General features: G+C 48.1%; 1 protein-coding gene across 5 annotated transcripts in view; it reads right to left on the minus strand.

Moving 5' to 3' along the window:
• Positions 1-13,998, minus strand: part of MTSS1 (MTSS I-BAR domain containing 1) — a 164,255-nt gene that overhangs the window by 30,935 nt on the left and 119,322 nt on the right. For all 5 annotated transcript variants that reach the window (XM_060128430.1, XM_060128432.1, XM_060128428.1 and 2 more), the window contains exons 4-6: positions 5,145-5,229; positions 2,903-2,994; positions 1,450-1,524 (exon numbers count right to left, since the gene is read on the minus strand). In XM_060128430.1, the coding sequence (XP_059984413.1) occupies positions 1,450-1,524; positions 2,903-2,994; positions 5,145-5,229 (252 nt within the window). The remainder of the gene's footprint in view (positions 1-1,449; positions 1,525-2,902; positions 2,995-5,144; positions 5,230-13,998) is intronic.

The following is a 13,998-nucleotide window of genomic DNA, read 5'->3' on the forward strand; positions in this document are numbered from 1 at the left end:
TACTTCTTCTTACCCCATCCTTTTCACCAAATTCCCAAACCTTTTCCAAGCCACAGATCGTCCTTGGACCCTCTTCTCCAAACTCATTAATCTCTCCTATCTCAAAGCTGGCATGTTGTCAACTAGGTAGAGTTCAGCTCCAAATTTTTACCATCCTGTTCTTTTATAGAACCTCAGATTCACTGTAATATGGTGGCAGTTTTATCTACATTTACCTTTAGACTCACTACAACGTTACTGGCCACAAACCCTATTCCACTTGTCAAATGCTAGCTCTCAGGCACTTGAATTAGACAGAACATAAACTGCAGAAGCACCAAGACCAGGAAAACACATCCAAAAGAAACAAATGGGGCCAATACTAACAGAAAAACTGAGCGTGGGTGAATATCCTGCTGTCTTTATCTTGAAATGGTCTCCTGGTTATTATAAGAACTGGGGGGGACATTTTTCAGAAATGCCAAAGCTTGAAAACTTTGTCCTGTCCTTGCCCCTCTTCTACCAAAGACTCCCATCTCTCCAGATGTTTCTTTTAATTCCAAATGAGAACTGCTTGCTTAGGAAAGAGGAAATTTGGTTTGGGGGATTTCTACCTAAAAAAGTTGTTGTCTCAAACAAACGCTCAATACTACCCACCCACAGAGCATCCTGATGGGGGGGGGAAATACCCATTTTATCAGTTGTGATGCAGCAAATTCCAAATCGTGGTATCAAGAAGAATTAGTCTAGAGGGAAGGTCACCTGCTCACGTTCGAGAGAGAGTCCCTACATCTTGTTAGGTTTTAGTAAAATGTTACGAATGCTTTCAAAGTGGATGGAGCTAGATTTTTCTCTTAAAACTCCCAGTTCAAGCCGGAAGAGCAAAGCTGGGTCATGGATCTGATAATTAACTGGTTTGCAAATGACAATCAGCTGCGGGGGGAGAAGGGGCCTCTTGCACCAGCAGTCTCATTTTCCTTATCCAGCTCCCACCCTCATGAGCACCATGAAAAATCTCCCTACATAGCAATGATTCCCGGCTCCCACTGCAGCCTTTTCTAACATTCTCACGAGACTTAATAAAGGGTTTCAGAGATTATAGGCTGTGAAGGACAGAGGAGAAAATGACATCATTTCTGCAATAATTATTATACAACATTTGCAGAGAGGCTTTTATGCATCATCCCAAGGCTTCCAAGAAATTTATAGTCTCATCACCATGTACAATAAGCATGGAAACTGTCAAATTTTGGAGACCAGGTTGGGGGGAAGGAATGAGTCAAGTACAACTTTGCAAGGGTCTCAAATTAATAGATATTCTGCACTTGGGGACTTCAGATAGATTCTATTAGCTCCTATCTGTTCACAGGACCACTACATGTAAGGCAGTCTGACTGAAGACTTTCCACTTCAAAGAAAAATCAAGCACGTGCTCATTTTCCCCAAGTAACACATTAACAGCAGAATTACCTTTTTTTGCTTTCTTCTGCAGTTTCAGTGTATCTGAGGACTTCTTTTTTATCTCTTGGCGAGCTTTTTTATATTCTAAGAGAAAGCAGAATATTGAATAATTTTACCACTTAGCTCAACAGAAAACACTTTAGCAACAGCCACTACTTTCATCACCAAAAGCATAAACTATGACATGCAATAAATAGCTTTATTGGAATACGAAATGATAAAACTCTCATGAGGACCTTTGACAGCAAAGGGGCTATGAACACGAAAACCAACAAAATGCACTGGGGTCTTTCCCTACAGTATTCATTCATACCAGCTTTGAGGAAACATGGTACCTGGGAACATTTTAATAAAAATTCTAAAATTCACAATTTCTCAGCTTAAGTATCAGGAAATGTTTTCAGTATTATCTACTTTCCCAAGGCCCAAATCCACAGTGCTTCATTCCAAAAAGAACCCACGTGGCAAGACGCTGGCCAGATGTTACAATTCAGAAAAGAGCCCCTCAGACTACAGCAGGAGAAACTAGACCGCATGGAAAAGAACTGGGAAAGGCCCAGCTGCTTTACTTTCACATTAGTACCAAGGCCAGACACTGTGGACATGGAGGAGGGGCGGCCCACGTGACTCATATCCCCACCGGCCACTTCCTCTTCCCCCACCAGCCTACATCCACCCTGGACTTTTCCATTTCTGTTGTTGGCATCTCCGTCACCCAGGCATGAACATCTGAAATGACAGTCACCTCTGATACTTCTCTCCTTTGCTACCCTCATCAACTAATCGCCAACTGGACCGGCTCCCACAAAGCCATCCCCGACCTTTCCCTCCCACCAGCCCTGAGCCTATCAGAGCAGGGCTCTCTCTTATATGCTCTTGGTAGCGCCTATGAGTCAACTCTTTCCTGTTTCATCCCCTCAGATCTGCCCACACGCTTTCCCTCCACCACACTTACTGCAGGTTGTATGATCCGTGGAGCAAAGTCTCCTGCCCCTTCCGTACCACCAGCACCCCACCCTTCGGCTCCAGGAAGACTGACAGGGGTGGCGTCTGCCTGGACCATTTTGTCCCCAGACCTAGCACATGAGGTACTGAGACCCACTGGTTGAAGGTTAGCTTACATCATTAAAAGTTTAGTTTTCAAAATGTGCTGAAATGCCCTAAGTGCATCTCTGGCATTTAAGCCTGCTGTTACAAATCACTTTTAACTCAGCTGATCACAATTAATGTCACAGAGCGCGATCAGGCTACCCACTGAGTGATGCTTCCTGCCCCAAACCCAGCACTGAGTCCTGCAATGGGATCACTTTTGACCCCTCATCCTCCAACACTGAGATGTCCACAGCAGCAGCGGTGAAAGAGCAGGTCCTCTGGGTGACATCCATGAACCCAGCAGAGGCACAGGCAGCAGCTGGCAACATGCCACCTGGGACTAATATGCACCTGCCGCCTTGCCCAGTACCTTTTGCGTGGTCTTTATCCAGCTGGTTGGCCACTTTCTTCCATTCTTCCATCTGCTCTTGAAGTGGGTTTATCAGACAGTCGATTAAAGCACTTGTACCAAAGGAGAAAGAGAAGGAGACATTAAACAGACACATTCTGTTGTCCAGGTTTACACTCAGTTGTCAAAACGTACCTGAATCACGATTACCTGAAGCAAGACAAGGCAGCATACTAAGCCCAAGTTCACATCCAAATCCCCCAATTTCACAGCAACCGTGTCCTCAGGAGGCTTTTCAATGACTGCTAAGAAGCTGTACCCGTGACTGGTGGGCGCGACCTCTTCTCATGGCCCCCTTTTTCCACTCCCACACTCTATTAACAAGCAACGCTGCAGATCAGTGGGGTCACACCTCTGGCTGCACAAGGGAACCAGCTGGAGAGCTTTGAAAAGGTGAGGACACCGGGGCCTCACCCCATATCTGATATAAACTTGGAGGGTGGGGGGCCAGCATTACCTTTTTTTAAAAAAGGCCCACATGATTCTGACATGCATTCAGGATAAGTCATAAATGTAGACTGTGGACAGCCTAGGCAGGATCAGAGGGGTGAGGGGTCTCCAGGTACATCCCTTCTTATTTTGTGCACTCTCCCAGACTGCAGTTAAATGAGTGGAAAGGTAGCTCCCAACAGAGAGGGATCATGAGTCAGGGGAGCCAGGGTTTTCTGTGCAATGGAAGTAGGATCGACCCGATCCTACATTACAGAGATGTTGTTGGGAACTTAGAGAATGCCCATAAACTGTCTGAATGGCACTGGTGAGAACTGCAACAAAGGTATTCTCAGACTGCTTTTTGATGCTGGGCCTCCTGAAAATCTCTAAGCTTTTGGTACCACCCCCTCTTCTCTTACCAGGGTCTAGTGGTAAGATGCCCCTCGCAGGCGCATCCTCTGGCCTCACTTCCTCCAGCTCTGTCTGTCTGAACAGACACGCTCCCTAACCAGCCTGTGTCCAAGAGCCGCCACCCACCTCATCCCGCGTGTTCCTTCTCCCGTCATTCATCACCGCCTGACACTCTATCAGGTTTATACAGTGTCTGGAGCGTAAGCTTCATGAGTGCAGGATGTGTTTCCTACTCAGGGCTATGCCCTGTACACCTAAGACAATGCCGGCACATAGTAGCTGCTCAATACACAGTGGCTGTTGAACTGGAGTCTCTTCATCACTAAAATGGAATGAGGTGTCACAGGACGGGCCCCAGAATAAACAAGATGACGTGCGTGGGAGGAGGCGCAGGGGGTGCCTTCATGGGGAGTGCTCCCCAGGGCCGAGGAGGGAAGGAGGAAGCCAGATTTTATCACACGCCCCGGCAGGTGCTTTCCACTGCGTGGACGCTGCGTGCATCTGCACAAGAACACTTCAGAGATTCCTACGCCCATCTGACAGGGGCTGAGAGCCCAGCCCAAGACTACGGCCTGTCAGCGGCCAGCCCGGGGTTCAAACCTAGGCCCGGGTGACTCCAAGACCAGGTGCTTCCCACTACATCCTGCAGCCTCCTGAGGTGGTCCTGCAAGAGGGTCAGAGGGATTCCACCGTGACAGCCTCTCATGCAACTTGCAATTCACAAAGCAGAGCGGTGCAGAAGTGCTGAATTATGCTGATCTGTTTGGGAGAACGTCCCCCTCTCACTGGAACACTGGTGACTGCAGACCCCCGTGCCAGCCACTGCCATTTCTACCCATCCTGGACGCTTGTGAAACAGACAAGAGGCTGGCAGCGTGGAAGGTTCTATGAGCCGCCCCCGCCCTCCTCGGTGGGCCTGGAGGACGTACACAAGGTCCCGGGTAACAGGGCGGCAGTGCATGCCTCACTCTCCAGCACGGCAGCTCCTCCTCCTATGAGGTTCCTGCAGGGGTGGGGGACCCAGGGGTCTTAGCAGGGTGCTCAGCACCTCACACTGATGAAGCGTGAGGAGAGACACAGAGAAGATCCCAGAGGGGGGTGCAGGCTCCATGAGGCAGGGACCCAGGCTGTCTGGTGCTTCCCTGGAGCCCCAGGGCCCAGACCACCGTGCGGCAGAGGCCCAGCCAAGTACTTGTTCAGTGAGTGCGCAGAGGGACGGGCTGTGACGAGAGACGGGCTGTGGGGATTTAACGTTATGGGGAAACCAGTACCGCTTGAGGCGAGTTATGCTCTGTCTCACCGCTTCCTTAACCTGAAATCAGCAAGGGTGTCTGAGGTCTGGGAGAAACACGGTCCTCACCTGGAAAACTGCCTCAGCTTGGCTTCTATGCTCCGATGCCTCATGCACATCCTGGTTAAGGCCGAGCCAATCTCCCTGGTACCACCTGGAAAAGCAACAGAAGCAAACATGAGGGACAGGAGACAAGTAGGACTCACTGAGGTCCTTAAAGAGACAATGAAAGAATTACAAAACTGGCCAGATTTCACCATGTTATAAAACCCAAGCCACGGCCTTTCAGACTTCTCACCAGGCTTGTGCACACAGACGTAAACATCTACGTATGGCTACATATCTTGAAATCATCATCAGAACAAAAGCTACCTTTACTATATACGATACCCTCTAATATTTTCTATTGTTTTTTTTTTTTGGTTTTTAGATGCTGATTGTGACCCAGAAGTTGATTTTACAACCCACTCATGGGTCTGAAAAATACCTCTCAAGGGAGATGATTAAAACAGTATCTGATATTTAGGGGAAAGCTGTAGTTTTGTTTTATTTTTTCCACTTCTGGCAAAATAATCCTCTTAGCATTACTCAGAACCACCAGTGAAGCCACTCCATAAAGCCACATATTCTAGAATACAAGTAACGTAGAGAAGAGCAGGGCTAAAGCAAGACGAAAGAGCAGGGTATGTTTTTTGATGGGTTTGGGTAACGCCAGAAAGAGAAGTCCTCAAATGCAGCAAATGTCGAGTAAACTGAAATACAGCTTAGTGCTCCCGAAATTCTTGTCATACTTTTCCCTTCAGGCACACCCTTTTCTAAGATTATTTTTGAAGTTCCCTTCCTTCCTCCCCTGAGAAACAATGCTTAAATCAGCATTTACTTGGGCGTGGAGGAGGGGGAAGTAGACTGTATCTGCAGATGGTCACTCTGCACTAAGCACTGGAAAGCACAATTATAAATGTTATGAAAACACTGGGGCTCATGAAATCGGAGGGAAAAGGGTCCCCAAAACCACTGTGTTTTTTTAAATTTAATTTCTTTTACAGACAAGGCCTTCAAGGGGAAGCACAGGAATTTATGGCAGGTTTAACCAAATCAAGTTAATAGGAAAAAAATTCCCTCCCCTATTAGTACTTGTGACATTACTATGGGCTGTATTTTCCACTCCGCCTTCTCTCCTAGAAATGCCAGTGCGCTGCTTCACTTCCACCTGTTTTCCATTTTATTCTGCAAAACGATCAGGTTTCCAGAACCAAAAAATAAATAGTGGTGATACATATTTAATATTTCTATATTTTATTTCAGTCTGAAAAGAAGCCTTCTGGAGCAATTCTTCCATTCTTCTAAAACAGGGTTTCTCAATCTGAACCCGACTGACACATAGGGGCAGGACGATTCTTTGTTAGGGGGCCGTCCTTTGCGTTGTAGGATGGTTTGCCGCATCCCTGGCCTCAACCTACCAAAAGCCAGTAGCAGTCCCCTAGCCTGTGATATCCAAAAATGTTTCCAGACAGTACCAAGGGCTCCCTGGGGAGTAAACTCTCCCCCAGTTGAGAAGCACTTCTGTAAAAGAAACTGAGTAAGAATGAAAGGTCAGCGGAGGCTGACTTACTAAATGGCCAGAAGTATAAAATGTTGCCCTAGAGCTCCTGGCACCTGCCAGGAGTTAGTGACCACCGGAGCCTCACCATCTACACTGTAGCTTGCACCTCTCCACCCGGGAAAACCAGTAGAGGGCGCTGTTTTCACATGAGCCACTTGCCTTCTGGGCTCATTTCAGGTTCTTAAGCCTTTATTGCTTATAAGCAAGGACGAGGAACACTTAATCCGCAGGAAAATACCTCTTATTTTTCCTGGGCCTTCATTTAATTAAAAGTTAATAACCCGGCCATGCAAGGAAACGGGCACACTCATTCACAGCTGGTAAGAGTGTAAACCAGCACTTTTCTGGAGGAAAAGTTGGCAGCATTTATCAAGAAATGCCTTAAAAACAAGCCCCCTCTTTGACCCAGCAATTCTACCCCTAGAAATTTTACCAGAGGAAACAATTAAGGGTGAGAGCAAATCTTTACCTATGAGGACAGTCACGGAAATGTTGCTTACGGCAGTAAAAACTGGAAATAACATCCCATTCTAGGGAGCAGGTTGAATAGACCCTAGGACACAGCCACACAACGGACGAGCATGCAGCTACCCGAAGTGCTGGAGAGCGATGGTCAGGTCCCAGGAAGTGAGTCGTTTGTAGAGACCTGAGGATGTGCTGGGCCCTGGGATGAGTGCTTTGCACACGTGAGCTCATTTAATCCTCCCAACAAGCCCAGGTGTGCTGGTGTTACTATCATCCCAGACAGGAAGAAAGCTTTCCGTAATTTGGCCAACGTCACCCTGCTGGTAAGTGGGATTCTATCCCAGGCCACATCTACGGAGTCCATGCATGTAACCAGTCAGCACATGGTACTTACTACAGACAAAGGGAGAAGGGAGAGGGCAGAGCCCAAAACACTCCGCTGAGCTAACCTAACTACACACTCTTATGGATGTTGAGGCTTTACGGTCCAGCTCTCAAATTTTTGTTCCTGAGCCTAGAACTGTTGAATTGGCACCACGGGAACTAAGCTCCAATCTTTGCTAAGCTGTTAACACAGAGCTAAGTGACCGAGAGCTGCTTCGTTGATTACCCATGAGTTTGAGTCGCCTCAAAATAAAATTCCGCAGCTGGAAAAGATCACCTCAAAGCTCAGCTCCCTAACCCCATTTCTCTGCTCCCGACTTCTGTCAGCTTCCCAGATATTTTCATACATTGCCACTGGTCATTTATCATCCCCAGGAAAGCCCTAGGCTTCCCAGAGACAGCTGAACTGTGGGATGAGAACAAGCAGTTTCTCAACATGCTGTGTGCAGCCCACCACTGTGCTCTGCAGCACAGGGCTTCCTGTGAGAGAAGGAAATGAAGAACCAGAGCAAACTCCCAAATTGCAGTGTCTCTGTCCAAGTGGCACAAGGGCAGGAGACAGGCAGCTGACATCCTCCGTGGACCCCAGGACCCAACCATTAGAATTTGCTGCTGATCTCAGCCACGCAGGGCCCTCTAAAAATAGCTCCATCCATGGATGTGCTTCACAGGGTCTTCTGCTCTTCCTGACCCCTTGCTAAGAACTAGGAAAAAAAAAATCAGCAGGTTTGAAAAAGCTTCAGAGGAAGCTGGCTTTAGTTACGATGCCAGAGCCGACATCTGGAAGAGCTCTGAGCTGACAGAGAGAATATTTATGGAATCAAATGACTGCGATGTACTCAGCAGCCTGCGAGTAAGGACAAGATCTTACTTGTTTTCTGTTTTCCCTGCACCCAGCACTGGTACAGACTGAAGAAACCAACATGGACCACTTGGAGAGCATTTTTTTGCTATACCTGGAGGTGGAGCAAGGGACTGGGTTTGTCTTTCGTTTAACACATAAATATTTGTGTATCATCTTTGGCACACAACAGAAGACTCAAAATGAATACAAGATCCTTATTATCTTACAAAAGGTCTATACTGATTCAAGGTCAGCCTGGAGAAACAATGGTGTATTAGTTTTTTTTTAATTGCAGTTTAGTTGACTTACAATGTTGTGTTAGTTTCTGGTGTACAGCAAAGTGATTCATATCTATATATTCTTTTTCAGATTCTTCTCCATTATAGGTTATGACAAGATATTGAATGTAGTTCCCTGTGCTATACAGTAGGACCCTGTTGTTTATCTAATTTTCTATTGTTGCTGTAATAAATTATCACAAATTTTAATTTTAAATATATTAAATTTATCAATATTTTAATTTAAAGCAGCACACAGCTATTATCTTACAGTTCTGGAAATTGGAAGTCCAAAATCAATTTCTCCAGGCTAAAATCAAGGTGTCAGGAGGGCTTCGTTCCTCTGGAGGCCCAGAGAATCTGTGTCCTTGCCTCTTCCAGCTTCTACCGGCCGCCTGCACTCCTTGGCTCCTGGCACCTTTCCCCACCTTCAAAGTCAGTGTTGTCACAACTTCAGCCTTCTCTAACCTCTGCTTCTGTCCTCACATCTTCTCTGACTCTGATCCTCCTTCCTCCTTCTTATAAGAACTCTTGTGCCGTACTGGACCCACCTTAATAATCCAAGATAATCTCCCCCATCTCAAGATCCTTAGCTGAATCATATCTGCAAAGCCCCTTTTGTCACGTACAGTAACATATTCACAGGTTCTGGGGTTGAGGACGTGGGTGTTTGGGGGGGCATTATTCTGCCTACCAAAGACGAATAGGAGTTGTTAATTTGGGGAGAGGGCAAGGGGCACTATGGTCCACTCTCCAGAGTCCATCTATTCCTCCCCAGAGGATTAATCAGGGCCAATGATCAAATGCCATCCCCTTTGGCAGTGGCTGGTTCAGGGATGAGACAAAGATGGAGAGGTTGATGGGGAGGCCTTTGGGGAAAATGTCCCTATGTCCCTGATCTTTTTTTTTTAATAAATTTATTTATTTATTTATTTTTGGCTGTGTTGGGTCTTCGTTGCTGCGCACGGGCTTCAGTAGTTGTGGCACACGGGCTCAGTAGTTGCGGCACATGGGCTCTAGAGCGCGGGCTCAGTAGTTGTGGCGCACAGGCTTAGTTGCTCTGCGGCATGTGGGATCTTCCCAGACCAGGGCTCAAACCCACGTGCCCTGCATTGGCAGGAGGATTCTTAACCACTGCACCACCAGGGAAGTCCCAAAAATGTTCCTGATCTTAAGAGCAACACACCGAAGAGACCCCACAGGTCATGAACTGGAAGCAGGCTGCCCAGCTGCTGTGGTCAGCCAGCTTTCTGGCCGTGGAGACACCTGCCTTAGGAGGAGGCCCGTCCTGTGGACAAAACACAGAAGGAGCCCGAGTCTCCAGTGACCTCGCTGGGCTGCCAAATTAACACAGTGGGGAGCCTGCTCTCCTGGACCTGGGGCTCCTGTTTTGCAAATTCACACATCTCCTTATTTTTAAAGCAACTGTGATTTGGTTCTCTCTTTTGCCAGTTTAAAGAAAACGGAAGGGAGCAACAGCCTCGTGCTTCCTCACAGCACCAGGAACCACCCCGTGGCCAAAAGAAATACTAAGTCCATCACTCGCTGCTGAGAAAGGCACAGATACTTTATGGCAAAAATCTTCATTCTTTTCAGTGTGATGCACGTTAAGAATTTTCTCCCATAACAAGCAAAGGTTTTTATGATAAATTAGTACAAAATCAGCTGACGATCAAAACTGGGGGATCTGCAAAGGAGATGATCAGTAGAAAGAAAGAAGTAAAAAGCCTAGAGGTTAGACTATCAAAGTATGAACATGGGGGCAGAATACGATGAGTTTTGCACATGAAGACACAAATTCCACAAACATTTATTCAGTATTGTATTAGTTTCCTAGGGCTGCTGTAACAAAGTACCCCAAACTGGTTGGTTTAAAACAACCAAAATTTACTGTCTCACCATTCTGGAGGTTAGAAGTCCCCAAACCAAGGTGTCGGCAGGGCCCTGCTCCCTCTGAAAGCTGCAGGGGAAGAATTCTTCCCTGCCTCTTCCTAGCTCTGGTTGCTGGCAATCCACAGCTGGTAGATGCGTCACTCCAGTCTCTGCGTCTGTCTACACATGGCAATTTCCCCGTGTGTCTGTCTTCACGTGAGACATATGTGAAGGCATTCTCCTCTCTGCCTGTATCTGTGTCCAAATTTCTTTCTTCTTATAAAGACACCAGTTGTATTGGATTAGGGCCTACCCTAACGACCTCATGTTAACTTGATTACACCTGCAAAGACTTTATGTCCAACTGAGGTCACATTCACAGGTACCGGGAGGTAGAATGCAAGTTGTCTTTTTGGGGGGAATACAACACACCCCATAATAAGTATCTACCATACAACAAGGATTAAAGTCATTCCAAAGATGACAAAGACCTAGCCCTGGGGGGGCTCACAGACTGGCTGGGGGATTGCTACGAAATGGTGCAGGGAATGTGATTGTTGCAGCAACCCTATGACGTAGGTACTATTGTCCGCATCTTATAAATGGAAAAAACTGAGGCTCTGCCTGGTTAACTAACAGGCTGAGGGCCACAGAACTGGTAAGCGGTAGAGCTAAGATCCAAGCCCTGCTTTTACGGATGCCGACAGGCTCTCTCCCACCATGACAAGCCGGAGGCATTCCCCACCGAGGACAAAGAGACACATTAAAGTCCCCAACATAATACACACCTTTTAATGCCTATTGGGGGAGGATACAGGCAGTGGGGGGATAAGGAGAGGAGAGCCACTGACCCACTGTTCCTTCCCCCCGCAAAGCCTGACATGGCTACACCCTCCAGACTGCCACCTGCCACGGTGGCTTTGCAGACAGAGGCGGGCCGGTGGCATCCATCTAGTGGCATCGCCCATCCCTCCATGCTGCCTCACTTGCAGGTGGCGTCCATCTCCCCACGCAGCGGAGGACTAATGGACAGGCCATCCTGGGGTTTACAGTGTGCAGGTGGTGAACGAGGCTGGAAAAGCTGTTCTTTCAGGCTCGGCTTCTGCTGCAGGAGGGGTCGGGGCTGCAGGAAGCGAGGTGTAAGAAGTGCCCAGGTGGAACGCACGGCTGCGATAAGGTGCTGTGCGTCTTGGCCACCCCTCTGAGCGCCGATGTTGTTGGGAGGCTAATTAAGCATCAGACGGCACCCCTGGGACGGGAAAGTGCTCTCTGAAACCTCTGCAGGGGAGAGGGTCACAGGGACAGGCCCACCCAGGGCAGGTCCTGACCTCAGCACTGCTGACATTTTGGACCAGATCCGTCTTTGCTGAGGGAGCTGTCCTGGGCACTGGAGGATGTTTTGGTTAGCCCTCCCCCACGCAAGTCAAGTCGACCAGGAATGTCTCCAGACATTGTCAATCGTCCCCTGGGTGCAAAATCGCCCCCGTTGCGAAGCACTGGCCTAGGGGAACATGTGTCCACCCACGAGGAGGGTCGCTGACTCCGGGCCGGACCTCGGGAAGCCTCAGCTGACACACTCCACTGTCACGGCAGCTGCTATGCGAGCTATTAGCTGGCTGCCCACCCCCAGCTTCACAGCCTCAGACGGGCAACTCCTGTCCCCACAATGAAGAAGAGACTCCACTTGCCACTAGAGACACTGATTTCAGAATACGAAATTGACATTCCCCACAAAATCAATAGGCACAAACTCCCTCACCCACAGACTTAGGGACACAGGAATTCAACCAGAGGCAGGATGTGTTCAAGTCCAGAATAGGAGTATACCCAAAGGATTACGAAAGAGCCCAAAGCCCACGGCAGGCAGAATCTAAGCACAGAAGTCCCACCATCTGTATGGTTAGAACTCCTCTGTGAGGCCAACAAGAGGCAGGGGAGTAAGACACTGACCTCAAACCACTCAATGGCTTGTGACTTCTCCCTGGACACCAGCCAGCGATGCACACTGTCAGCCCCAACGCGTCTCTGAAAATCTGTGACTCTGGACACCAAACAGGCACCAAGCACACCTAACCTGACAGGCGCTCTCTCTCTGTGGATACGTGAAACTGCCTCCTGCACCCAGTTGTTTGTAAGTTTTAAAGCTCTGGGGCTTCCCTGGTGGCGCAGTGGTTGGGAGTCCGCCTGCCGATGCAGGGAACGCGGGTTCGTGCCCCCGTCCGGGAGGATCCCACATGCCGTGGAGCGGCTGGGACTGCGTGCCGTGGAGCGGCTGGGCCTGCGTGCCATGGCCGCTGGGCCTGCGCTCCATGGCCGCTGGGCCTGCGTGTCCGGAGCCTGTGCTCCACAACGGGAGAGGCCACAACAGTGGACGCCCCTGTACTGCAAAAAAAAAAAAAGTTCTAAGAGAGGTGGCCATGTTCCCAGGCACATAACCACCAAACATACCAAACATCAAATACAACTGCAGGTTGCCCTGTGACATAGTTTTATCAGAAATCTTTTTCCAAAACATGTTTATCCACACCCAATCTTACCTGTTGAGGGGTAAGTGGGCCCCCTCGCCTGTCCACTGACCCCCAAAAGAGTCCTGGGGGCACCTTAGCAGCTGTATCCCACCCTCTCTCTCCTCCGTGCCACACACCTGGGTGACAGGCGGACCCTAAGCTGCCTGCAAGCCGCAGAGCGTCCAAAGCAGCCGCTTTCCCACTGTGGCTGGTTCGGAGTCTTAGCACAAACTCCTTGGCATCTCCCGAATTAGCACGAGGGTCAGGAGGAAAAGCAGTAGAGCCAAAGGGTTAAGAGCTTGGCTCTGAAATCAGACCATGTGGATTCAAAGCCCAGCTCCCCCATTCCCCAACTGCGTGACCTTGGGAAGGGTCTAACTTGCTTCGATTCAAATGCTGATGACTGTACTCCAAAAAAATGGTTACGCCAATTGGTGTTTCATGTCATCTTTGTTGCATACAAATACCACATCCCAAATGCATCATCTGTAATTTCCAGCTGGGGCTTCTTGTGAAACAATCTGAGGGATCCTACATTTTTTTTTTTTAACGACTTTTGTCCCCCATCTTTTACAACTGCCTCATCCATATTTAATTTGATGGCAATATATATATTTTTTGAAAAGCAACTTACTTTTATCTTTCTAAACATTCCACTTATTCTGCAGAAACAACCAATCTTGATTTTCACACTCCTATCCCAAAGATTAATGTACCTTATAATTAAATAATATAATGACATACAATTGGCATATACAGGTTTGGGAACACACACAACTGACCCTTGGTTAAGCTGACAGCTCAGGTAGAAGAAGTGTGTGGACACAGAGTGAAGCCTACTTAGCTTCGAGCTTGTTGCAGGCAGGGGTTGGTATATTTTATAGAGAAAATAAAGAGCCCTGGTTACATCGATGGGCCAATTAAGTAGGACTCTGATGTAGCAATAATCGGCCAAGTCCTACAAAAGGGC

The sequence above is a fragment of the Lagenorhynchus albirostris genome, chromosome 17 (genome assembly GCF_949774975.1).
Source record: "Lagenorhynchus albirostris chromosome 17, mLagAlb1.1, whole genome shotgun sequence".
In the NCBI taxonomy this organism is placed as follows: domain Eukaryota; kingdom Metazoa; phylum Chordata; class Mammalia; order Artiodactyla; family Delphinidae; genus Lagenorhynchus; species Lagenorhynchus albirostris.